Source organism: Podarcis liolepis, assembly GCF_965112155.1.
Source record: "Podarcis liolepis genome assembly, chromosome: Z".
NCBI classification, from domain to species: domain Eukaryota; kingdom Metazoa; phylum Chordata; class Lepidosauria; order Squamata; family Lacertidae; genus Podarcis; species Podarcis liolepis.
This window is the reverse complement of record NC_139570.1, coordinates 4,548,974-4,576,733: the sequence shown is the minus strand read 5'-3', so window position 1 is coordinate 4,576,733 and position 27,760 is coordinate 4,548,974. Positions and strand designations below refer to the sequence as shown.

Here is a 27,760-nt window from a genome sequence, read left to right as displayed (position 1 = left end):
CGCCAACCTTCTGATTGGCAAGCCCTAGGCTCTGTGGTTTAACCCACAGCACCACCCACGTCCCTCCCATGGGTATAGGGCAGTAAAAAAATTCAATATTTATTTATTTATTTTAAAAAATCCACCTTGATACCTACTTGGGACCTTCTGTCCACAACAAATTATCTCTACCACTGAACTGCAGGCCCTCAATCATCTTTCTGTTGACAGATTAATGTGAGTTGCAGAGGATGCTGGGGGCCTGTTACTGAACAGACATTTGCACTTATATGAAACAGTGGGGGTTTCTGGTTCCAAAACTGTCACTGATCCAGGTTCTGAGCAGACTCAAACCTACTTAGCTTCAGCAAGCTGGTGCCTTTAAGTCATGCACTCAGCCTGGGTAGGCCTCTTGGCTGACCCACATAAAGTGGGACCATGGCTAAACCATGCATTATATGGCAAGGTATCTTTGCAAGGAAACTTATTCTTCATGGCAGGTCTTCTCACTAATAGGGTATCCTAAAAGGCTTTCCAAACCACTAAAACCCAGGCAAGGGCTGTGTGGCTCAGTGGTAGAGCATCTGCTTTGCATACAATAGGTCCCAGGTTCAAACCCTGGCTACTTTGGATAGAAGTGGAAATAGCCATGGTCTGAAATCCATGGTAGAGCTGCTACCAGCTAGTAGACAACACTGAGCTACACCAATGGTCTGACTCTATATAAGGCAGCTAGCTTCCTGTGTTCACAGGAAATACCTGTAACAGAGCAACTTCCAGAGGGACAACCATTTTAGCATGCTGAAAGAAAAAGAGTCACTTGATGCCTTAAAGACCAACATTAATCGTAGCTGATTCTATAGTAAATCTGTTCATCTTCAAGGGACTGCAAGACTCCACCATCAGAGAGCAAGGTACTACAACAAGTGTTTCTATATTCAAATAATACCTTCAGTGAAGTTGGCCGTTCACACATTTGGCTTGAAAGGAAAAGTTGAGCCAGAGAAAGATATATACCTATGTGTAAATTGTTCTAAAAGTTGCATGGTTGCATCAGGACTAGCACGAAATCCACCATCCATGACAAGGTGTTGCTGCCACCACCAGGAGCCCTGAAATTAGGGCTGTTACACGTTCAGAAAAGAAATCACAGCACAATGAGACACACTGGATTATACCCAAATGCAGCCTGAAATTTAACACAATGTATATTAAGTAGTTGCTGCAAAAATGTAGAATGATTAGATATACTGCGTTTTAGGAGTCAATTACATATACTATGATTGTAGTAATAGTGCATTCAAACATTTATACATGTTGCATACAATTATACTTTTCTCACCAATCCAGACTAAAATTCTAGACATTTCCTTCTTCAAAATAAATGAATACTGTGTTGTTGAGGGTGGGCCTTGTGGACATGCATATATGAGGGTGCATTCTACGTTATAAGTGGAAGGGATGGTATGATAGTGATTGGAAGGTATACTACATGTACTGATGAAATTACGACAAACTTGATAGAACAAAGGAAGAAGTACTGATTGCAGAGAAACTTTTAAATGCAAGACTCCAGCCTTCTCCCTACCACCTGTAACACACAGCTCAGAGTTACTGTGCATTGTTATGGGGAAGAAAAAACCCCGATCCTTAATCTTCGTGGAACCAAATTGCTCAAGAGTTCGGCCGCCAGCTTTCTTCTTTTTCCTCTTCTTCTTCTTTAGCCCTTTCCAAAGGTAAATTTTCCCTATTTTCCTCCTCTGCAATTGGCACCAAAGGCAGAGCAATCCGTGTGTTTTACCCATTTGTGCGGGTGCCCTTGAGTGATAACGACACAAATGTTTTCTGAAAAGCAACATTACTAGTAAACTACCAGTTTGGTTCCAGTACTGTCATTTTCTCACAATTTTACGGTTAAGGTGTGCTTCTTCTCCCCTTCACCCTCCCCCCCCCCCCACTCTCCCAAACCTTCTGGTAGAAGTTGCAATTTCAATGGGAGCCTTGATTCCGTACACGGTTATTTGCCCATTATTCTGTGCCTGAAAAGGAGAATTCCCTGGAGATGTTTTTTTTAAAAAAAGGAATATATACAATCTCCAGGCCATATAGTCTAAGGCATTTTGACAACGGCTCCATGGCCTTTCAATATATTAAGATGCCTGTCAACAAACAGCACAGGAGGGGGAAGTAAAGCAAAACACAAAAATATGGCCAACGTGCACAACTGATTAATCTGGCTCTTTATGGAACAACCCAGGGGCACCCTCTGCTTTGCTGTTGCAATAAATCTGTGTTTTCAATGCAGCGAGTCAGACGTCCAAGTGTTTTTCCTCCAGTTGAAAACAGACAATAAATCACATTGGCTACTACAGATGCTTATGTCAACTATAAATCCCTGGCTCCATCACTGCAGAAGGGCGGACCTTCCTAGCAAGCCAAACAAAAGGAGGGGAACAGAGGAGAGGGTTGTAGACCTTTGCATGTAAAAGGTTCTGGGGTTTGATTGCTGGTATCTCTAGGTAGGTGTGGAACCAGGGGTGGAGAACCTATGGCCCGTCAGATGTTATTATTTATTATTTGGTTATTAAATTTATATACCGCTCTTCATCAAGAGACCACAGGGTGGTTTACAACATGGAACACATAATAAAAAGGACACCACCACCCACTTTAAAAGGCCATAGGTTGATTAACAGCCAAAGGCCTGGTTGAAGAAGAATGCTTTTGTCTGGCACCTAAAGATATGTTAGAAAGGCGCCTGGCAAGCCTCCCTGCAGAGAGTATTCCACAACAGGGAGCCAACACAGAAAAGGCCCATTCTCATGCTGCCACCCTCCAGAACTCTCATGGAGGAGAAACACAAAGAAGGGACTCAGGTGATGATCTCAGGGTCTGGGTCAATTTCCATGTGAAGAGGTGGTCCTTGAGATATTGGGGTCCTGAGCCATTTAAGGGTTTATAGGTGAGCACCAGCACTTTGAATTGGGCCTGGAAACTAACTGGTAACCAATGCAGCTGGGCCAGGGTTGACATTACTGTATATGCTCAACCCGCCAAGACCACCGGCCATGCTTTTTGGGGCTGATGGGAGTCATAGTTCAGCAACATCTGGAGGGCCAAAGGTTTCCCACGCCTCATGTAGGTAAACACTGCATTAGATGGACGAAGGATCTAACTAGGATAAGGCTGCTTCCTATGTTCCTTTTATTACAATATATAAACAAATGGTTTTGGGACTTCAGCAAACTAACTAGCTCAAGGTAACTGATGAAGCAGCCACACACAGGTCTGTTGGAACTGTGCAGCTTTATTCAAAACGAAGACAGTGTGGTGGTTTCTCCTCCTGCCAAGAGATCTGTACTTGACACTAAATGCTTGTACATTTGTATAAGGTGACCAGCTAACCTGCAAAGGAGATGCAGACTATTATGTACAGTTGTACTTAAATGTTAAGTTTTTAAAAGTCACATTTTTTTTACATAGGATTCTACCGGACGGTCCTATACTGTGAACAGAATAATCAAATAACTGTGTAAAAAAAGAAGTAGCAAAGTCACAAGAAACCCCAGCTTGGGAGAAGCAAAGTGCGCAGCACACACATTGTTAAACTGGATTCGTTCTTTCAGCTGCAAACAATAATAATAATAATAGTAATAGTAATAATAAACAACTTGGGATGCAGCATTTGTAAAAAGTGATAGAAGTCAAGTTCTCTGGGATTGTCCAACATTCCTTGGGTCCCGTTCTGCTTTTTGGTGCCAAGATACCAACTCTGCATGTCTATTTTAAAGGTGTCATGTTTATCCCAGTACATGGTTAATATATATATATCCATTGACTTGCTGGATATGTTCAAGAGAGACGTGGAAGATCTTCAGTCTACTTTCACAACGCTGTAAATCTTACTAACGAACCAGAAGCACGCAAAAAATCCAATCGTTCCTAAAAAAGAAGAAGAGAAGTTGAGATGTTTACATGCTCCTGGAATGCAAAAGGCGCCCTTCCTGAACAGGGTGAAATGTTAGGTAGTTCTTGTTACACCACCTAGCACTTGGCTTAGGTTACTTTCTCTTTTGCCAGAGAATGGTAGGCTAGAGGGAGTGTTGGTTTGAGTTTGCAAGGCACATCTTGCCTTCTTAAGCAAAACCGCATGCTCAGGATCACTTAACATGCACATCAATTACGCGAAAATTGTTAAAGTGATCCTGAGTGTGAAAAGTTGCCTTGAAAACTTAAGTCACATGCAGGGATTATCTATTTAAAATCATAATAGACCGCGTAAGGCTGTAGTTAACTATCCTTGCTCAAGAAGAAACAAAACTCCTGTTAACCTAGCAGCCAAATCCAAGCTGAATATCCACTGTATTGTTCACCCAACATTTTCTCAGTGGCAATGCCATTGGCCTAACCCTGTGACTCACTACCCAGAGTCACTTCTGGGAAGCTGGGAAGAATGTACAGTACACCACTATGAGAATGGAGACAGAAGGACTCAAGTCAATCATTCTGGACTCATAGTGCTCTGTGAGCCTTTAGAACAGCCCTGCTGGATCAGGCCAGTGGTCCGTGTAATGCAGCATCCTGTTCTCACACTGGTGAACCAGGGGCTTCTGGGAAGCCTGCAAGCAGAGCCTGAGTGCAAAAGCAACTCTCTCCTCCTGCATTTTCCAGCAACTGCAATAAAGCAGCTCCCAGAGTCCTGGAAGGCACATGGAATTGCCTGCCTCTTTGTGCACTGACTCTATGTTACAAACGTGCCTGCAAACGTGACATGAAGGCTTGCAACATGAATCCTGCTGTGTGGAAATTCCTTGCAGATGGTCGCAGTGCCTGGAGACAGGCAAGTTGTGCATCCATAGCAGTGACCAGAGGAGGAACGCAGAGAAAAGAAATGCCATGGTGCATCTGCAGCAACACAACCAGGCCCCTTCGTGTGCCCCACCTGCAACAACACATGTCTCTCTCCTGCATCAGTCTCTACAGCCACAGCAGGAGCTGTAACTCTCCAACAGTTTGACTTTACCCCTGAAGGTGCACTCTTCCATTGTCTCCCAAGACAAATGGATGCCAATAACAGTATGTGCACTGAGGTCTACCATGGCTGAGCATAAAGCCAGAATTCCAATACTCCAAATAACTACAAAGCAATGCTCATGTCATGTGTTCCCTCCAGATCATACACCAAACATGAAGAGGGAGTGGAGACGTGCCCTACTGGACACACCTGAGCTTGATTAGTTATGCCTGCCAAGAGGTCCTTATGTGTGTGCAACAATCTTCATGCATGCATCTTCCATGTGATCAAGGGCTCATGCACAGCTAGGTGCACACAGGTGTCCCTCTGCAGGTATTCAGCTTAGCACGAATCCATTGGAAAGAGGAGCACAACGACGGAGGTGAGAGGACACCAGACTGGGTCCCAACTCCCTTGCCACCCTGTACAGAGGTGGGTGGCTCTTTGCACCATATGTGGACATGGCAAGAACACAACAACCTGCCCCACATTCTTTTCAGGGAAAGGACATAGCTCAAGTGGTGGATGGAGCATCTGTTTTGCACACCGAAGTATCTGGGTTTAACCCCCAACATCTCCTGACAGGGCTGGGAGAGACCAGTAACTGCGATCCTAGAGAGTCACTGCCTGGGTAGACAATACTAAGCTAGGCATGCCAACATTCTGATTCCTGCTACTTAAAATTTACTACTTAAATTTTGCATCTGTGTCCACTCTTCTGAGCTGCCTTGTTTTTAGGGGGGGAGGGGGGTGTTACTGGTTGGGGGGGGGGAGAAGCATTAAGAAATAAACTCTGGTTGCTGCCTGTTTCCAAGACATTCACATTTCCCACAGAACTATCTCTAGCGCAAATGCATTGCATACGCCCTTCTAGATAGCAAGCCATGAGAGAAGCACAATGGCTTTGCGAGCACCTCCTTATGAACTGAATCCTTATGCATGCATGCAGATTAGGCAGGTCAGTAGCTGCTGCTAACCAAAAGAAGGCACCCTTACAAAGGAAAAATAAAAGGGTTCACCCCGACCCTCTCCCCCTGCAAGCACTGCTGCCCTCTTCCCCACCACCACAACACACCTGGCTTGATATTCTAGTCCCCTCATATTGCCACTTCTCTCTTTTCCCCCAGTTAAGGCCTTTTTTTCCCACAGCCTGCTATTATGTTCTGCAGATTACCCTCTTCCGCAGGGTTTGCAGCTATCATCCTTTCAAACAGTGGGGGGACGGCAGATTTACTGCGCTTGATAGGAGATCATACACCAGCCACAAAAGGATATTTAATTCCTTTATGGGCTTGACATCTCAAAGTCTTTCCAGTCTGCAGTCGATTCTCACTCCTCCCCACTGTGTGAGGCACTCCTATCTGGCGCTAGTGTGACCTCTGTGGCCTCCCGGATCTCACATTTAAAATTTTTGTTTTCTAGGGATCCTCAGATGGATAGATGGAGAGTTAGACAGACAGAGGGCACATAAGCACACACACACTCCCCATGCACACATAAGCATCTAGGAGTTCAAAAAAAGGATTTCCAGTTCCTAGATGTTCCGACAGGCTTTACACATATTGCACTGGTGGTGAAAGATCTGCACTGACTACCTATTAGCTACAGAGCCAAATTCAAGGTTTCATTGTTGATATTTAAAGTCCTAAACAACTGGGGGAGGGCAGCATAAGAGCATAAGCAGAGCCCTGCTGGATGAGGCCAGTTCCCCCTCAAGTCCAGCATCCTGTTCTCACTGTGACCAACCAGCTGCCAATGGGATGGATATCTAGCACAGCTTTCTTCTAAAATGATAAAATAAATCTATCTTTTTATTTTAGGAAGTAATGGGTGCATTATAACCTTCTGAGCTAAGAACACTCACTGAATCTGGGAGGGGTAGATTTGGGGTGGGAAGTAACCTCTCCTCTCGCCCCTGGTAGTTCCTTGCAATGAGACAGTTCTAGCCTCCCTTAGGACCAAGGCTCTCCAAACTCCCTTGGGATCCTACCATCTCAAGCAGAATAAAACACAGCCAAGAGCCTATTGGTGTTCCAGTATAAACTCAAGCAGGCATAGGGTGGAGAGAGTGGATAAGAGAAAAGTTTTACTCCTTATAGAATACTAGGAACTCAGTAAAGCTGAGTGCTGCAAGACTCAGAGCAGGCAAAAGGAAGTGTTCCCCCCCACAACAATACAAGTTAAACTATGAAACTTGCTTCCACAAGAGATAATGATGGCCACCAAAAGAGGATTTGACAAATGCATGGAGGATAAAACTATCAACAGCTACTAGTCACGACGGCTATCTGCTCCCTACACTTGGAATATCCGCTGCCGGGAACTGCGGGTGGAGCAAGTGATCTGGCACTCAGGATCTGCTTGTGCGCCCCCACAGGCCTTTATCTGGGTTGCCACTGTGAGATCAGGATGCTGGACTAGATGGGCCATTGGCTTGATCCGGTAGAATGCGTCTTATGTCATAAACATATTGCATTCCCAACAAAAAAGCTGAAGATTTAGACAAGTTCGAGCAAACAGAGAGCCTTAATACATGAATAATAAAATGGGCATTCCCATATTAATTATTTGGACTCAAAGTCAAAGTGTGGCTTCCAAAGGCTCCATCAAAGTAAAGAGCAAAGGTCAGAATTCCCCTACTGCAGAATTACTGCAAACCAAGATCTCCTTTAGCAAAACCACAACGCCAGCGATCAAGCGATACGGTAGTGACTGGAAGGAAACTCAATAAAGCTGTTCAGCTATCCAAGTTCAGCCGTCCTTGCCAACACCAAAACCTGTGATCAATTAGTGCAAGCAAAAGAAATAATTGGAAACACAGGTCAAGAACAAAGCTGCATTCCCCACTCCCCGTGTTTTTGCAAACAGAGACCCTTCAACGCACCTCTCTCACTACAGAGGTAGCTGTCCAAATCCAAATTCCCTATAACATCCAACTTAAAAGTGCCTGGCTGACAAGGCTGTTTTGCATTATCAGTAGCTTTCACCAAGCGAAACAGGATGTTTTCCTAAATAAAAGCATTTTATGGAACATAAAATACCATTCTGATAGCTCATAGTAAACTGTCAGAAGGGTTCCTATCTTAAAGGTTACAGAATGATGTGAAGAACAAGGAGGCTACTCTGTGCAGCTTGTCAGGCAACATGGGGGGGGGGAGGAGATCCATTAAGTTGCTCATGTCCTCCCCCCCAAAAAAAATTAAGCCTGAAAAAAAGGCCTTATCAGGAGAAGAACAGCTTTTAAAGGCAGAACACCACATATCTCTTATATGGCATTTTATGGAACACTAGATAGTAGGATTTATCAGAGGTGAATATACTAGAATAAATGAACCACTTGCTCTCACCAGTAAGGGAGTTCTTGTTATTTATCTGAAGAAAATATGGAATTCCTGAAGATGGAATTTAAGTTTCATGAAGCAATTAAGTCCCCCTCCAGTGGTTGATATCTATTTATTATAATTGTGCATTGCCTTTCAGCAAAAACAAATACAAAACTCATAATGATAAAAACAAACCAGGAAATCCCCCAGGGCTATCTGGGAAACCATTAGATCCATCAAACTCTGAGAGCCGACCATCCTCATAGGTCCCTCACCACTGGGGGGGGGGGGTGCTGAGAGCCTAAATCTCATCAAGAAGTGGTGTGACCATGACAAGGGACTGATGTCAATATTCCCTACTTTCAGATCACCCTTGTCCTGCCCAGACAAGAAAACAAGGTCCAGAGTGTGACCTGCCACATGAATTGGATCAATGACATGTTAGAGCAGCCCCGTGCTTGTTGTGGCAACGATGATGTCCTGAGCCACCTGCTTTGGCATGGACGCTGAGGTCCCTCCACACGGCTTCAGTCTCAGTGATACAGGCCAGATCGGCTCCCTCATTCCCAATCAGATCAACAGCAGCAGCACCGCGGACCTGAGGGCTGGCTGATAAGACAACCACAATTCCCCAGGTTTGAGGGAGCCACTAACTGCCTGTGCCCCTCACTAGGCTTGCCCCACACATGGTATCTCCCCCTTGCCTAGAACCACTGCAGTTGGGATTTCCCCTGCTCTCTTCAGCTCCTCTCTTTCCAGGAACACCTTACCTCCCTTAATTTAGAAAAGGGGGGGGGGAACCACCCAAATTATAAAAAAAAAGATAAAAAGCAGTTACAGTGGTGCCCCACAAGACGAATGCCTCGCAAGACGGAAAACCCGCTAGACAAAAGGGTTTTCTGTTTTTGAGCTGCTTCGCAAGACGATTTTCCCTATGGGCTTGCTTTGCAAGACAAAAATGTCTTGCGAGTGTTCCGATTTTTTTTCGCTTCCCCCCCTTTTTCTAAGCCACTAAGCCGCTAATAGCCTTTTAGCCGCTAATCCGCTAAGCCTTTAATAGCCGCTAAGCCTTTAATAGCCGCTAAACCGCTAATAGCGCTAAGCCGCTAAGAGGGTTGCTTCGCAAGACGAAAAAACCGCTAGACGAAGAGACTCAAGGAACGGATTAATTTCGTCTTGCGAGGCACCACTGTAAAACAAATTTAAACATTTTAAAACATTAGGGCAAGGCCATCCCTAGAGAAAATAATGTTATGGGGATGATGCTTGCCTCTCCCTGATGCCGTTCCCTACGAAGGGGGCAGTGCCAGCCCCTACTCCTCTGGTAGATTCAGCCCAGGTGGGTTCTCAGTCAGCCAGCCAGCAGGGGGTGGAACAGGGCAGTCTTCCCTCTGCTGGCCAGAGGTGCAAAAATGCCTGCTTCCTCGAGAGGAGGGGGAATTCCAGTGGCTGTGGAGGTGGGCCAGATGAACAGCTCTCTCCTCCATTGTTGATCTCTGGCTGCTGCTACCCCTGAGAGTGAAGTATCTTGGGACTGAAAGGGCAGAAGGCTGAGAGGCTAACCATGGGTGGGGAAAGAGCCAAGGGCAGTTGGTGCCAGCTATTTCTGGTTTTGTCCCCATCCTCCTCCCTGCTAAATTCCACAAGGAGAAACCTGAGGCTAAGGAAGACAAAACTGACAGCCACACAGACCACCCACACTGCTTGTTGGTGGAGGCTGGTAAAAAGGCAGAAGTTGGTGGGGCAGCGTCCCATTTGCCCTAATGGTCTAGCCTGCACTTCCACCCTCTGCAAATCTACAGAGGACACTTTTTTCAATGGAACATTAGCTAAACTGGAGGATTCACTGTACCACACTGAACAAGGGGTTCGTGAAATACTCTGGTGATGTGGACGGCAATGCCTTCTAGTTACAGGCCTGAGCAGAGGGAACTAGCTATTTCCAAACCATGTATTTACAGGGACCACTTCTCTAATTAAAACACAACATTGAAAGACAAGCACACATCTGGTAGCAGATTCTCTTCCTCATAATCTTGTCTGGATTAGACCCCTCCCCCTTTATTGCATTATAGACATCACTCTAATAAATGTCTGAAGCAGCCTGTTTGTCCAAAGTGTCCTTTCTTCTAGAAAGGGCACAGCATTCACGTACCTCTTGCCGCAAAATTTTGCAAGCCAGAGCCTCGGTCACTAGCTCTGGAAGCTCTGAGTGCACGAAGAATGCAAAGGGCATGACATTGCACACAAAAACGGAGAGGCTCACCGGGCAGGATGCATCCCAATGAGGTTCGGCTGGATATCTCATGTGTATGCATACGAATTGTGAATGTCTGCACAGTGTTTATAGCCAAGCTACAAGGTCAGTCAATTCCCTTTTCTGTTACATCTCGGTGTTGTGTGCGCACACATGAGATTATGGGTTGTATCCAGTACAGCAGTAAGTTAAAGTCATTCGGTGGTATACCTGTTTCATCGGAGAAATGCTTTGCGCTAATGAAACGCTGCTGCAATGGACAAGCTGGTTGCTGGTAACTCTGTTGCACAATATACTGCCCAACAAGTTTCCGCTAGCAAGAGAGTTGTATTTTTATTCCTCTGTTGCACAACTTTGCAACTCACCCATATGCTAGTGAAAGAGCCTTGGTGGTAGTACGCAGATAGCACTGGATACAGCCACAAATACACACACACACACACACACACACACACACACACGTAGATATGTTAGAACCAGGTGCCTCCCGGGAACCAAGAAAGCACAATGACCCTTCATCCAGAAGTGCCATACAGCTACCATGACTAATAAACCTTGACGGAGCTCTCCTCCTCCCCGGAATGATAGGTATGTACGCCTGTATGGTGGTGTGGTTCGAGAGTAAGAAGACGACCTGGGAGACAAGGGTTCAAAACCCCACTCAGCCCCAAAGTTCACGACCTCTTAGCCTAGTCCACCACACAGAGTTGTTTCAAGGATGAAATGGGGGGGGGGACCATGTACCCCACCTTGAGCTTCCTGGAGGAAAGGTGGGACATAAGTGCTAATAACAAAACAAGTACCGTAATTCCTTTTTAGAGCTATTCAAGATGGTGGTCATTGCCATAGTCTTGTGGCAGAAAATCCCACAAGTTAACTATGTGTGTTTTACTGCCGGTCACCCTGCATTCCCCAATTTTATAGACAGATGGAGGAACAGCCTTGCTCACTGAAGTGCTGCCCTGCCATAAAAGTGTTAGATGGGATGTTTCAAACCACCCCCACCACCCCCCAAGCCTAAGCATCCTCTCTAGTCAACATGCAGGCTCATTTTATTATGCTCAGACTAACATCCCAACCTCTTCTCTCTATTGTTCTCCCCCTCCTCTAAACACCATATGTCAGTAATGCAACAGATCAGGAACTACTTCCAGTCTGCATGTGCTCTATAGAAGTACTCTGTGCTGACATGGAGAAAAGCTGCATTTTTATATTTTGTGTGTTTCTTGGTTCCCCACCACCAATGACCATAACTCAGTGGTGAAGCAAAGGATCCTAGGTTTCATCCCCAGCATCTCCAGCTACAACTGGGAAAGACTTCCTGTCTGAATTCCTGGAGAGTCACTGCCTGTCAGTGTATACAATACTAAGCTAGAGGAACCAATGGTTCATAAGGCAGCTTGCTATATTCCTAGGTAATGTCACAATACTTGAAATGAGTCTGTCTATACTATATTGCACCTGACTCTTTGCAAATGTGCATTTAATGGAGAGAGAGAGAGAGAGAGAGAGAGAGAGAGAGAGAGAGAGAACTCAAAGCTCTGGCCAACTGCAAGAAAGCAAAAAACAGAATATATCCTGCACTCTGGCAACATGTGTGTGTGTGTGTGTGTGTGTGTGTGTGTGTACGCACATTGGTTTTCTGCAACCAAGAACTCTCTACATCATACCGCTTTCAATCACCACACAGTGGGGGCTGCTTTCGGAATCTGGAATTCTAAACACAATTTACCCAGGAGATCAAAACTCAATTTTGAAAATGGCATGAACTCACAAGTGAAAATGATGATCACAAAACAGAGGGTGTAGAGTAGCCACCTGCTTCCAACTAAATGCAGCATTTTCTTCTGTGTCCAAGCACGTAAGAAGGACAGTAATCATAAAGCTATCCCTGCGCAAAATATACCCATTCACTTACCATATTATTATCCGGAGAATCATACTGAAAATTGCTAGCTACAAATTTAGAAGAACAGAAATAATAATTGCAAGAAGCAGCATGGTATTAGGCCAGCACAATGAGGTCCTCATGGGCTATTGGGGGAGCCCCGAAGATGCCCAAGCTAGGGGCCCAGAAGGGGTGGGAAAGGGGTGAGAGTCAGACACACAAATCCAGGCACTGCCATCTCACCCATAAAACCACTTGTCTTCCGTGGAAGGGTAGAGAACCACCCAGCCACATTCTCCTTCAGTGCTCTGGCCCCTGTTGCCTGGGCATGGGAACCCAGTTAGGATCACTGACTGGCAGCAAGGAAAAGACCTATTGCACAAGATGACACAGGGCTCTGCTCTTTTGAAGGTCCCAGGTCAAATCCTGGCAGCCAGAGAGCTGTGGAAGCCCCTCCCCTGAGACTTCAAAGAGATGCTAAGACCAGACCAACGACACAATGCTGGATGAAAGACATCTTAGCAAAGGCAGTTTCATATAATGTAGGGGTGGGGGACCTTTTTCACCCAGAAGGCCACATACCCTAAAGGGGAATCTGCCTTGCCCCACCCTCCAGCCCAAGGAACCTTAAGGAGGGTGTTGCTGCTGGAGGAACAGCTGTGAGGGGTGAGAGACTCAGTGTTGGCCAGCAGATAAAGGCTTTCCCCACCTGCCTTGCTCCGCCCTCCAGCCCTAGGAGCCTTCATAAGGGAGCTGTTTCCAGAGGAAGAATTGAGGGGTTAGAGACTGTCTGCCATCAGGGGGTGGTTGGTTTCATCTGTGCCGTTGCACCTCCAGCCTGACAAACCTTTGGAAGGGGAGTCTTTGAAGTATGTGTGCATGAACTTAGCAGTGCTTAGTTTATTTTTTGGCTGCTATTTTGTTTAGGTTGTTTTATAGACTACAAATGCTGTATTGTTTTGCTCATCATATAATATGACCTTTGCTTTAATTGTGATGTTTAGCCATTTTTAAAGTTGCTGCTTTGTTAACAGTGTTTTATGGATTGTAATTGTTCCACCGATTATTTGTTGATTATTGTATATGGCTTATGCTGTACGTGGGATGTTCTATAATGTTATTGTATTGCTATTTATTGTTTTTAAACTGCTTTGGGATGCATGGGAATGAAAGGCAGAATAGAAATATAATAAATCAGCTTTCTGGGGGCCACATAGCAATGCTGGGTTGGACTTGATGCAAAAGTGGGCAGAACAATGGACATAACTTACTGAAGTTCAGTAAGTTATTTTCCACTCATGCAAGCCACAGGTCTACACACACACACACACACACACACACACTTCATTCCCCCTCTTACAGGCACACAAGAGACATCATTATTATTCACGGACACATGCCAACCAGGCAAAAGCACTCAAAGGGGGGGGTGTTCTGGAGAGAGATCAGAAGGCAAAACAGAGAGGTCTGGATATCATGGTTGCTTTGTATTTTCCATGGCACTTGTTTGGTAAGACTGCAACTCTTCGGTGAGTACAAACCTCCAATCCAAAGTCTGAAGGATAAGGAACACACCCATCTTCCTTCTCACAAGCTGATTACCTCCTTTTTTTCATGGTTTGCCAATGGTGCAAACCAGGAATTGCCTTCAAGCCATGATTCAAAAAGGTGGTTTGAAAGTGGGTTTGCAAGCCACAGTTTGGAGACAATAATCAGCACTCAGAGGGCTAGAACAAGCAAGCAAAGAGATATGTTCCTAAGCCTCCAAACTGTGATTGGCACATGACGTCTAAATCAGACCTTAACGCGAGAACACACAGGTGTAAACTTTGCCACGGCACATTTAAGCCTCACTGCCCTTCGTATCAAGGAGATCAGGGCCGACATATCTGACTATTTTAATCCCTTTCAGCAGCAGCTGTGACAATTTCAATTATCATTTCCTATATGAAAAGGATATTTCTGATTCTAGCAATTTATATCACACAAGCGAAACTGAAATTGGCAGCTAACCCAAGCTAAACCCAGACAGGCATTAGCATACTGCTTTAGTTCAGAATTAAAACATTTTTTTGTTTTAATGCTAGAATTTATTTGGGGTAAATTATAGGGGGGCCATCTGGAACTTGCCTGCAGAGCTGTGGACTTAAAGAAGGGTTTAGCTGGGAACACCAATTCCCATATTTACTTACTAATAATTTTAAATTGGTGAGATTAAATCCTACTCGCTTTCTACTTTCATCCAACTGAAGACAGCTAAAGAAGAAATCCTTCTGCAAGGCCACAAGCAAGGATGAGAAAACCCTTTAATGAAAGCTTCCAGGAGAGCAGCCATGTTTGCTTTTTTATGCAAAGGGGAGTAGGAACACAGGGAGTTGCCTTATACAGATTCAGACTACAGTATTGGGTCCATTTAGTTCAGTAATACCTATACTGACTGGCAGCAACTCTCCAGGGTTTTTCCAGACAAAAGGCTTTTCCCACCAGCCCCACCTGGAGTTGCCAGGGATTGAACATGGGAACCTTCTGCATGGAAGGCAAATGCTCTGCCATAGAGCTAAAGCCCCCACTCTACCCCTGCCTTCAGCCGAAAGCCTTTACGGAGTCTTGTGGCACCTTAAAGACTCAAAATATCATAATAAACACTTGATAATTTTATTTGTCTTTAAGGTGTCATGAATAGCAAGAGAAACATGATTCTAGCAGAATTTGGGGAATTATTATTTTTTTCACTTTTATCATGTTATGCTCCCTGAATACTCTATCCATTTGTAAGCTCAATCCACCCTTCAAATGCACATTGTCCTGGTTCACATGTACAGTAAGAAATCAGCATATGTGCGCATTTGATTACCGGCAGGTGAATGTTAGAAAACACCTTTCAGTGCTGAATGCTCTGAAAGAAAGCACCCAGAATAAAATGGCCCAGGAATGCATGAATTAATGATGGCCACATTCAAACCCAACATTTAAAGCAGTATCACACCACTTTAAACAACCATGGCTTCCCCCAAAGAATCCTGGGAACTGCAGCTAAGGGTGCTGAGAGTTGTTAGGAGACACCCCACCCCATTCCCCTCACCCCACCCCATTCCCCTCACCCCACCCCATTCCCCTCACCCCACCCCATTCCCCTCACCCCACCCCATTCCCCTCATGGCTGCCTTCCATGCAGAAGGTTCCCATGTTCAATTACCAGAGTTCCCTAGGAAGGATTGGTTGCTGAACCATTCTGGTACCTGTAGCTCTGCGAGGGGAATAGGAGTCTCCTGAGAACTCTCAGCACCTTTAACAGACTGATTTCCATAACTCTTTGGTGGAAGCCCTGTGCTTTAAATATATGTTGGGAAGGTGGTTGATGTCTTTGTGCTCTGAGTGGGTCCCATGTGTCACATACTAATCCCACCCATACTCCTATGTTGTGCCCTCCAGATGTTTTAGACTACAACTCCGAACATCGCTGACCATTGGCCTTTTGTAGTCCAGATCATATGGCAGCCACCCAGATAGGGAAGGCTGTTTAAGCCCATATTCTGCCATACTGGGACTTTAAGATACAGGGGTGGGGGAGAAAGGAAGAGCTTGCAGCTGAGTAGTAGAGTATGAACCCTGCAAGCAGAAGGCCTCACCTTCAGTCCATAGCACCTCCTGTTCAAAGGAGCACAGGACGACTCACCTAAGGCAGAGGGCAGACAATCCTGACTTGCATGGAACCAAAGTCTAGCTTGGTACAAGGTGCCTTTGCATATGCTCCTATACGAAAGACGTATCTCCCAACTCTGAGATGCTAAAAGACTTGAGAAATTGACTCACCAGTGAAAAGGAAGAAAATCAAGACCATGATCATTGTATATCCGAAGTATAAAATGGTGCTGGCAGTTCCTGTGATCTGAAGTTTTGAGAAGAAATAATGGACTGCGTAGATGAAGAGATAGACGGCGGTGAAGCTGCTGGTTAAGAATGACCTCCACCACCAATGATAATCCTAGAGGCAAATCAAAAGAGGTTGAGAGGCAAGGAAAGCATGAAAGACCCCAAAAAAATGCTTCCCATGTTTATTTAGTGGACCAGCTTTAAGCTGGTCCTTGCACCTGTCCACACTTACTAGTCTGAACTATGCTTTATTAGATTTGTTTCCCAGAATTCTACTTCACAAATTCCTGCAGGACAAATCTGGCCTACCAAGCCGCTTCCATGGCCTGCCATCCCCTGCAAAATCAGGTGCTTCTTGGGTTTGCCCTTCTCTTCCTCCTCCTGACACTGTCCTGTTGCTGCATCTTACCAGCCAAGAAAACTCACATCAACACTGCCATGAGAGCAAATGCTGCAAAGGAGAGGTGAGATGAGCAGTCTGTGCCTACATGTTTTTCTCTGTGGGAATGTGTCTGCATGTAAGTTTGGGTGGGTGGGTGAAAAAGAGAGATGTGTGCCTGCGCATTTTAGAGACAGAGAAAAAGCTGATCACCCCCAGCCTAGTGCCATTTGACCAAAGAGCTGTTCTTCTTCACAGCCCAGGTGCACAACAAACGGTTCAGAACCCAGTTTGTGGCTCACCCATGTTATCTAGAAAACTGAAACTAATTCCTACACTTAAGAGCTTATTTGCATGGCAGGCCTCAGGTATCTTTACTCAATGCAGCTGGTTCCACAAGGCATCTGTTTGCAGCTTGCCTAAACCCCCAAAATCTGTCTACCACAAGTATGAGAATGGAGTGTTATAGACTGTCCACATAACGAAGCAATATCTCTGTGACTCCGCCACTAATATCAGCACCAAGATAAAACACCACCACTTTTATATTACAAAATCTGCATATATTTGCATGACTTTTTTTCTGCTGCTCCTGCAGGTCATGGGGAGGAGTTTAGTGCAATCCACCAAAGCTTTAACCAGTCCACCCCTTTGGCTTTCAAAATCATCATGAAGCCTATACACTTTCAGAACTAATGTCACATTACACCCTCTTCCCTTTAGTTAGGGGCAAGATCCCAAAGGGATCTGCAACCAGACTTGCAATTCTTTCTTCGACTAGCTAAACTACGGCTTTCATGGAGCCCTAGATAAAAAGTAATTTTCAGGATGGAGCTACTTAGCAAGGGAACAGGACACAAAGATGGCAAATGTAACAAGGGGACAACCTATGCTTTTTGGTTTTTTTCATTCCAGCTGGTATGCAGATGCAATTGCATCTTGATGATACATTACAAAGACTGATTTGGCATGAAAGCTGCAGCAGTCTGTTACGTTGGCAACAGCAAATAGAAAGGGAGGGGAGCCTCAGTTTCACTCCCCACCCCTTGGCATCTTGGCCTACTGCCACCATGCAGAAGTGTTATCCTCTGCCGCTACTCCTAAACAGTTGCCCTCACAGCCAAGCTGCTTATTCCACAGAAAGGAATCCAGGCTTCCCAAGCACAGCATCACCCACTTTCCCTTCCTACCAGCAGGTCTACTACGCACAGCTGGCAGCCACAACATGCATAAATCTTTCCAACACAATGGGGCACAGATGCACCAGCAAGCTGCAGGTGTTGGCTCAGCCTCCCTGATGCTGCCAGCTGGTGGCTGATTCCCGTCCAGCAACATATTAAGCTTGGCAACGGAAGTGGCAGGTCAGTTTTACCTCGGCACATAGATGAAAATAGCACAGCAAGACCGTTGCTTCTGAGCATGTAATCAGGAGGATGATAAAGACTAAGAACAAGAAGCCAAACATGTAGTACATCTGGTGAGACCTGGAATGATAGAAGTCAGTGGGTCAACCTTCGCCCAAGATCTCTGCACCCACCCTCCTTTCTCAAGGTTCAGCATCATGAAGGACTGCAGGTGGCATTGTCACAGCAGGAAGAGTTCCAGCCCGCCACCTGCCCCAGTTGGTTAAAGACTACAGTTCATGATTTGTTTAATGCCTGGCAATTAGGCTGTGGTTTTTGAGAATCCAAAGCCTCAAATTCTCAGCCAAACAAGTTTCCCTCTGTCAGGTTCCCACCTCTCACCTACATGAACTCAGAAGCCAACTTATGCACCTGTGCTTCTGAATAAGTTGCTGTTCTGTACATAGATTACAAACTGGAAGGCAATGGGTCCAGAACAGTGACTCAAACAAACACACAACAGCTTCAGGGTGTGATTCAATTTTAGAACCACTTTCTAAGTATGCAAGATCCTCTCTGGCTCCTTTTGTGGCTCAACTGAAATTCTATATAAAACATTCTATGGGACTTTATAAATAAACTTCCAGAACTGGATAACACCAACTACTGAATGATATATTTGTTAGTTTGGATGTTGCTTCATTGTAAAATATATACTTTTTTTCCTGCGCTTTTTGTTCCTTTCCCAAGTTTTTTTGATGTCCCTCCCCTTTTGGGGGCATTTGGGAGCTGTATTTCAGCAACATCTGTATTTCACTGCACTCTCTTCCCTTCAGTTAGGGGCAAGATCTTTAAGGGATCTGCACCCAGACTAGCGCCTGCTGTTTTGAAGAACAAATGAATGACCAAACCCCAGCAGGAGGCAATGGGAAGGAGACAAACCCAGAGCAGTAAACCATGCAGAGAGCCAGCAGGCAACCTCTTCTACAGATGGGTGCTTTGGGCCCACACAGCAGCCTTTCTTCATTTAATCATTTCTCACAAAGAAACAGCAGTGTGCCTGGCATGTAGCTTGGTAATTTCGAATTCAGGAAAGGGGGAGATACTCACCAAATGCTGTTTAAAATGAAGAAGAGCTGGATGAAGATACACCCAAAGGGGAGGATGCCTCCCATGACGATGCCCGGAAGAGGCTTGGTGAAAAAGGACTGCTCCGGGATTTGACGAGGAATCTGGTTTGTACGCACCGGGTGCTCAATGGGCTAGGGGAAGTTAAAAAAAACCCCACAATTAACATGGCAGACACATCTAAGGAAACAGCAAAGCCACATTTAAAAGGTGCAACAATTTCAATATGTAAAAATATGATTATTCCCACAACAGGGAATAATTATGGCTAATGCACCCATGTACCTGGAGGGCCATTTCTGATCTGAGTGAAAGACCACTGTGTAAAAGCAGTCCCAAATCCAGAGATGTTCCTCTCTTTGCAGAAGACCCCCTCAAAATCTTTCCATGGGCTGCTGTAGTCGAAATGCTACAGCCCGGATCTTCTTTAATTCGTGCTGCAACACAACATAGTGGTGCTATACCGCAAGAAGTCTTCGGGCAGTGATTGTGCAAAGGTTGCCAAACAACATGAATATATTGTCTCCTTCTGCTCATCATCCTTTAGACCCAGGTCCATAGGTTCAGGAAAGGATAGGAATTCTCAAGTGGTATAATAAGGAGCTTTAAATATGTATATATATAAAATAAACTCTACTGAATTTCTAACCCACCTTCTCCTTGAATCCAAAGTATGCACCAACAAAGGTTAATGGGACAGATATTCCAAACCACATGGCCAAGATAGCAACCAGAGTGCCAAAGGGAATAGCAGCTGAGGATCCTTTCACCCAAAGAATAAGGTTCATTATGAAGAAGTCAGCAAAGACAATTCTGAGGGAACAGAAGATGACCAGATTCAGTATTGGCATGGCATTCCTAATTTAAGAACCTAACAAGAACCCAGATGGATCAGGACAAAGGTCCATCCAGTCCAGTAGCCTGCTTTCACAGTGACTAACCAGGTGGCCCAACAGGAAGCCCGCAACCAGAACCTGAGAGAGCAACAGCAACTCTCCCTTCCTAGTATTCACAAGCATTACTGCTTCAGACTGTGGAAGCAGAACCCTGAGGTTCCCCAGCCCTTTCCTAACAAACAGGTGCATGTAAGGGAAGGAATTCATTTCTTTATCCTACAAGCAGTATCTATGCCTGCACCAATATACTGCGTCCTACAGAAGCCATAGTTTCACTGTAGCACATCAGCAGCAGCTGAAACCACTACCGTGCAACGAACAGAAGGTAGTGTCAGTGGAACATCAGCTGGCTTCAGACAAGGATGTTGCCACACTCTGCAGCCTGGGACTCATTGCAAAAGCATTCTTAGAGCCAAAGGTACAATGTTCCATGCACTGCCATATTGGACCAAAAGCAAAGAGGAAGCCAATTCTAATTAATTCATACAAAAATTATATCTTTCTTTTTTAGCCTGGAATATTTAGGGGGCAAATGTCATCTAATCTCCTGAAAGATGGATATCCTTGCAAACCTATCACTGTTGTGTATAAAGGCAGGTTGTTGTTGTTGTTGTTGTTGTTGTTGTTGTTGTTGTTAAGCTCTGCCTAAGCAAAGCAAAGCAAATCTCTCTTTCACTCCTCCAAAGGGAGAAGGGGGTTGGGAGCGGGGAATCCTGCTAGTCTACAAATTCTCAAAATCAATCCAGTGTACGTAACTGCCTCGGGCTGTTTATGGCATTATGCAAATTTTCTGAACTAGCACAGCATAATCAAGACATCTGTTCTTATTTTGTGCTCTCCCCACCACCCCAGGCAATTATTCAACTTCTATGAAATGGAATTTGCACACTGGAATTTAAACTATCAGCATGGTATTTTGCCATTTTGGACTCTGCCAAGATAGTCATCTAGATGACAGCCAGGATGTACATTTCTGGTTGGGACTTCTGGTATCAGGCTATTTCACACCCTGCTGCCAAACAGTCTAATTTCTAGTCCACTGTCTATTGATACTTTTTAATTTTGAAATGAAAGAGTTAACACAACCATGCTTCCTAAGACCGCCAAGTCCCACATGTCACCTTGCAAGCAGAAACACTGGCAACACTGCCCTAACCATAGTTTGCTCAATGCAGAAGTGACTCTTAACCATCTCAGCATTGCTGATGTGGTCCAAACAAAAGCAGAGCAATATGTTTAGCAATGGCTGGGCTGAAGGAGTTGCTGGAAGGAAGCGTAAAAAGGTGCCACCCAACTGCCTCAGGGACTCCCACTCCAGATTTAGGTAGAGTTTACTCCTTAGCCTTTTCTCCTCCCAAAGATGTCCCACAAGGCAGCGGAGGTTTTGAATCAGATACTCTTGAATTATTAGCACCACTAATAATAGACTAAAAGCCAATGCATGACACCATAGCTTGAAGAGTTTGCAAACCACAGTTAAGTTTTGCTTCAATACTAAGCAAACCACAGTTAAGGCACTCAAGACTTTCCAAAGATAGTTAAAAAAAGGAGAGGGATTTTAAAAACAAAGTGAAACAGGAATATCAGTGCACTTACAAACATGGAGATCTGGTTCATAGCTACATGCACTCAAGAACATGGAAATGAAGAGGAGCTGCATGTGTACAACTGGATTAGATTACAACTGGAGTAACTGAATATACACACTTCTTCAGATACACTGAAACAGAAGTCACCAGACCCTTATATATAGTGGGAGGGTGGGGTGGGGTTTTTCTCAGGAGGGTAGTAGAAAATGGATGGTTGACTCAATGGGTATGGTAAACCTGCTGATATCTGGTGTCTTCTGTTTCAGTGTATCTGAAGAAGTGTGCATGCACACGAAAGCTTATACCAAGAACAAACTTAGTTGGTCTCTAAGGTGCTACTGGACAATTTTTTAATTCTTTTATATATTTCGACTGTATCAGACCAACACCTACCTGAATCAAGAACTCGAGTAACTGTCAGTCATGTGAGTAAGAAGCATAGGCCTTTGTGCATATTAACCAATTTGCAATGCAGAAAATGAGTTTTATAAAAAGAAAGGTGTGAGGAATACTAACCCTGGACACAACAGAGCTGTCAGCAACACATTTGTCTTCCATTTTTCACCTCTAAATGCTGAGAAGAGGAGAAAAAAAGTAATCACTACATTTAACACATTTGAAGTAGCTGGAAGAAATTTATTTATTTTTAAGTCTCAATAATTTTAACACTAGATTGCTTACCATAGTACTATGAACTGCTTTGAATCTTCCCTGCTTATAGAATCTGAACCCCAAGGAGTGCTGATAACGATCCTCTGCCATAATTCAAACCGGCTCAATATCCTGTTCATAATTGACAGCCAGGATCCAGGAAAGCTTTTCAGGTTCTCTCCCCACCCTATGTACTTGTGTTGCATTTCAAGCAAACCTCCCCATGTTTCACAACCAATTTGCAAAGGGTCATGAGAAAGAGAGAGGGCACTGCAGTTCAGAAAAGGAGTGGGTAAGTAAAAACTGCTAAGAACACCATTTTCTTATTCTGTTACCTCATGGTCTTTCCTGTCCCTGCTAAACCAGTGAAAAATCACTGGCAGTTCCCATTCTACAAAGGCAGAAGAAAGGCTAAGAGATTTGACCTAGGACAGCCAATCAAGGGCTGGGCAAGAACCACCCTTGGCTTTCCACTTCCAAGTATGATCAGTGGAGGTGAATGGGGGCACTGCCCCCCCTCGCCCCCAGCCAGCCCACACTTGCCTGCCTTCCACATATAACCAACCCAGGGGGTGGTGCTGTCTGTCGGCTTCCTTAGCCTCAGAGCTGCCCTTGTAGAATTCAGATGGGAGGAGCATGATTGCAAAACTAGATTCAGCAGGCTCTGCCAGTCATTGGCTCTAACTCTGCCTATCACTGTCCGCCTACTGTTCCCCCACCCCACCCCACCCCACCTTCTGCCCTACCAGTCTCAATTGGGTACCACCGGCCGCTGAGCACAATCTCTGTGGTTTCAACAGCCTGGCAACATTCCATTACACAAGGCTTGCACTTACTTTTGTACATCCGAGCAGATACATAGCCTGCTGGGGTCCCCAGCAAGACCCACAGCACGACGGCACAGGTCATCAAGGCCCCCCTGTTGGCTGGCGAAAGGAATCCAAGGCAGGCAAGGACTGAAAGTGTCAACACAGAGAACAAAAGTGTGTTACAGAAGAGGTTCCCTGGTGTAAATTGGTGCAATGTTCCAAAAATGCAAATGGGCCCCCAGGGTTGAAACTTTCAAAACACAGGGTGAAGACATTTCCTATTTGTCCAGGCATTTAGATCTTGAAGTATATGATTTTCCAAGATATTTACCAACTGCTGGTTTTACTGTATTTCAACTGCAATATTGTGGCTTTTTTTCAGTCTGGTTGCTTTATTGACCTGCTGTTAGCTGCCCTGTGCTCTATAAGGGAATAAGGGCAGGATATAAATTAAAAATCATAAATGCGCCCACCCAAAATCGGAATGTAAGGAGTTGCCTTATGCTAGTTCAGACCATTGGGTCCATCTAGCTCAATACAGGTATCTCCCCACTAACGTAACAGTCAACGTTCCTGGGTATCGTGCATATACATGATATCGCATTTAGTGGGGAAAACCATCTAAGAAGCCAAACTCTGCCAAACTCCACCACAATCTCTCCCTCCTGACTTCCTTTCTCAAACTCCAACTCTCCACAGGCCTCAAAGGTCGATGCAAAGGCTCATGGGGTCAAAGCTGTAAAGGCCTCTGAGATTGCTACCCATTTCCCCACTCTTCTCATGCCATATTTGCAGTTTTCTTGCTCTTTTTCGGGCTGTTTCTGCCCCTTTCCAGCCATTTGTCAAAGAAAGGAACAACTACCAGACTTTTAGAAGACATCTGAAGGCAGCCCTGTTTAGGAAAGCTTTTAATGTTTAACAGACCACTGTATTTTAATATTTTGTTGGAAGCCGCCCAGAGTGGCTGGGGAAACTCAGCCAGATGTGCAGGGTATAAATAATAAATAAATAAATAAATAAATAAATTATTATTCAGTTTAAAACAAGTTATTTAATTATTTCCTGTGCCATACTTGTACACAGTTGTGGGGAGATAGCAGCTCTCCAGGATTTCAGGCCAGGGGCGGGGGGAGTCTTACAGCCCTGCCTAGAGACATAAGGGGGGCTTCTGCATGCAAAGCAGGTGCTCTACCATTGAAATAAGGCCCTCCCCTCACCCACCAAGCTTTTGAAAGGGGTGAGGAACCTGTGGGTCTCCAGCTATCATTGGACTGCAACCTGTGTCAGCCCTGACCAATGGCCACAGCAGCTGGGGCTAATGGGAGTTAGGAGCCCAGCAAGCTTTTGGGAGGCCAGAGGTTCCCCATCCCAGTTTTAGAACAGCTTTATGTCCTGTGAGGAATCCTTTCCCCATGAGAATCACCTGACAAGGAAGACCCACCGCAGGACCCCAGTACTCTGCAGAGGCTTCTGGGACATGTTCGCAGGCAAATGCATGGGAGCACTAGGCAGCCTCACTGAACTGCTGGGATAACTCGGTTGGCGGAGCACAGAACTGCAAATCTCCAGGTTGTGGGTTCGAACCCTACTCTGGGCAAAAAAGATTCCTGCATTACAGGGACTAGATGACCCTTGGGGTCCCTTCCAACTCTACCATTCTGCGGTTTGAACTGTATCAGTATTGATAGCATGGCTTCTTCTGAAAGGGAAAGCCTGCTTGTCAGTACTGATCCTGCCAATGAAAAGAACCATGGAATTGTAGAATTGGAAAGGACCCTGGCAGCCATCTAAGTCCAACCCCCTGCAATGAAGGAATCTCAGCTAAAGCTCGGAGTTTCCTGAAACAACAAACAACGAAATACTCTGCCTTAGAAAACTGCACCATTCCTGTCTTTCTTTCTTTTGTGTGTGTGAGGGAAGGGTTGCAGCTAAGCAATACACAGAATTTGCTTTGCACAAAGAAAGCCCCAGGTTCAACCCTGCTGCATCTTCAAGTAGGACTGGGGATGCCTCCACCTTAAGCCCCTGACAGTCAGTGTAGACAATGAAGCTAGATGAAACAGTGGTCTGACTTGGAATAAGGCATCCTCCTAGGTTACTAGTCCTCAAGATCTCAGTTGGTTTTGTGACTACTCAGCTCCACTATGCATAACTGTAGGGTGATGAGCTTACACATTTTTAAAAAAACAAATCTTTTCTCCTGATGGCTACTGCTGTTGCCTCAAAGTATCTGTCTTCCCAGTGGCCAGCTGTCCCCAGGTTTACACGGGGTGGAATTGCATATGCAAAACAGGCAGCACAAGAACACACAGGAAGCTGCCTTATTCAGAGTCAGACCACTGGTCCATATAGCTCAGTTCAGTGAACACTGTCTGGCAGCGGCCGCTGAGAATCCTTGTAGACAATGCTGAGCTAAGTGGACCCAAGGTCTGACTTGGCATAAGGCGGGTAAATATTAATAATATTGGTAATAACATAAACACACAGAAAGCCAGTATTGCATAAATAACGATGATGATTTCAGCCAACCTCCTGCTACTTACATAAGGTAATAAATGTCATTATGAAAATCTGTGTCCCTTGCCCCAGGAAGACAGAGAGCAGCATGCCCTTCCTGGGAGGCCTAAACACATCTCCATGGACCAGCTTCCACCCAAACTCCTCCTGGGCGTCCTCCTGTAATAACATCTCTTTATTAGGCATACATCATGCAACAGTGAATTAGTACAAGCCAGACGTGAAATTCACTTTCCTAGCCTGATTATCTTCCAGGTTTTGTTTCTGAAGGGGACTAATTGCATCAGCGTTGTTACTCACTGGTTTTACAACTCCCTAATGGACTGCTGGTTGGGGGTGGGGGACTTGCGTGTGCAGAGGATGTAGATATATTAAGAAACGCTTATCTTGGGGAGGAGAAACAAACATTAACATGCTTAGCTAGAGTGCCGCAATGTTAATTGATATTAAACAAAAGATCATGTTCAATTTAAGTGGTATCGCGAGCACTCAACGCATTTATCCATCTTTGTCTTCTGTTGCCTAACAAGCCAGTTTCAAATCTGACATGAAAGGAAAGGAAATACCATGCCACAAAACCAAGGCCTAGGCTCTATCAGGTGTCAACTCCTGTGGTTTCCACACACTATAGGCTGGCAACAAGGCAGCGGAATAAAACATGAAATAAAAAACACTGTTCCAAATCAAAGATGCTGTTCTGCACCCCCAACACTGCTGAAGCATTAGATTCCCTCTTTTTCATCTGGGGTTAGTTACTGCACCAATGTGACCAAATGTTAGCTTAAGTTCTCTAAACAGATCTTTGTGGCAGAATACTCCTCCCCAAAACAAGTCACCCCTCTTTTCAGTCCATATTGTCAACATCCTTAACTTTTCTTCTTGTTCCCAATGGCAGAGAACAACACCTTCATGGCAAAGGTTTAGTGGCAAACTCCCTTTTCCAAGCTCAAAATTTCCTTTCAAATCAGACATTGTGTAATGTATCTCAAAGCACTTGGCAATGGGCATCTCCATTTCTGTCCAGTTAACAAAAGCCAGTCTAGAAAAAGGAGGTGCCAACACTCACTTAAGAAATAACTGAGCACATATTTTGCTGAGCCTCGATGATGAGATAGCTCAGGGGAAATTATTTTTAATATTTTTAAAGGGTTGTTCTGATACTGTTAAAAAAATGTGTTTCTAAGATGCCCCAATGAAGGCAATTCATCTTTCCAAAATGCACTGGGAGAAATAAAACACATTGGCAGTTTGCAAACATTTTTTTATTTCTCTGTGTTTCCACCTGTAGCAATGCATACATGTGATACACCACATATGTTCATGGTGTATGCTATCTTTTTTTAATGGTGCATGCTATCTAAAGGCAAGGGAACCATGCTTGTTTCCCTTCAAAACGACAGTTCCAATCAAAAACAAGTACATCAGAATTTCAATCAAATAAAATTCATTTTCTTAATCAACTGAGATGCATTCAGTCAGATGAGAACCCCACGTCAAAATACCAGGAGTCCTCTACGCGCCAAAACAGAGGGTATTACCTATCTGGTGGAATTAAAGAAAGTGAGGTGAACATTTTGGACTCATCCACACAACTTGCTTACTGAGCATCTGTCCATATTTGCTGATCAGCAACTGGTTTGACTGGAGGTTTTCTGGGAAGTGTGTGTTAGTCAACAGGCCACACAGCTATTCTGAGAGTAACTCCTCTTTCTCTAACAAATTTGCAGTTGGGGAGAACAATGAAATAGAAACTCAGTAACTTTTCTTCACTTCCCTATCATTACCAATGCAAGCTACATTCCTTATTGAAACGTGGCCTGGGAATTGTTTCTTGCCCTCTGCAATCTTGTTCCTGCACTAAACAAAGACACTTTAGGTAGGGAAAGCTTTAAGAAGGATATTGACAAGCTGGAAGGTGTGCAGAGGAAGGAAACCAAGATGATCAAGGCTCTGGAAACTAAGCCTTATGAGGAGCGCTTGAAGGAGCTGGGTATGTTTAGCCTGGAAAAGAGAAGACTGAGAGGAGATACAACAGCCATCTTCAAATATCTCAAAGGCTGTCACATGGAAGAGGGAGCAAGCTTGTTTTCTCCTGCTTTGGAGGGTAGGACTCC

The 27,760-nt window shown here is 44.7% G+C and overlaps 1 protein-coding gene across 1 annotated transcript in view; it reads right to left on the bottom strand.

The window, feature by feature from the left end:
* Positions 1-3,266: 3,266 nt before the first annotated feature.
* The window catches only part of LOC310698689 (transmembrane 9 superfamily member 2-like), a 49,535-nt gene continuing 25,041 nt past the window's right edge, over positions 3,267-27,760 (bottom strand). The window contains exons 10-17 of the mRNA XM_083486073.1: positions 25,673-25,805; positions 23,157-23,276; positions 22,186-22,243; positions 19,838-19,997; positions 19,167-19,318; positions 18,086-18,197; positions 16,275-16,446; positions 3,267-3,921 (exon numbers count right to left, since the gene is read on the bottom strand). Coding sequence (XP_083342199.1) covers positions 3,854-3,921; positions 16,275-16,446; positions 18,086-18,197; positions 19,167-19,318; positions 19,838-19,997; positions 22,186-22,243; positions 23,157-23,276; positions 25,673-25,805 — 975 coding nt within the window. The 3' untranslated portion in view covers positions 3,267-3,853. The remainder of the gene's footprint in view (positions 3,922-16,274; positions 16,447-18,085; positions 18,198-19,166; positions 19,319-19,837; positions 19,998-22,185; positions 22,244-23,156; positions 23,277-25,672; positions 25,806-27,760) is intronic.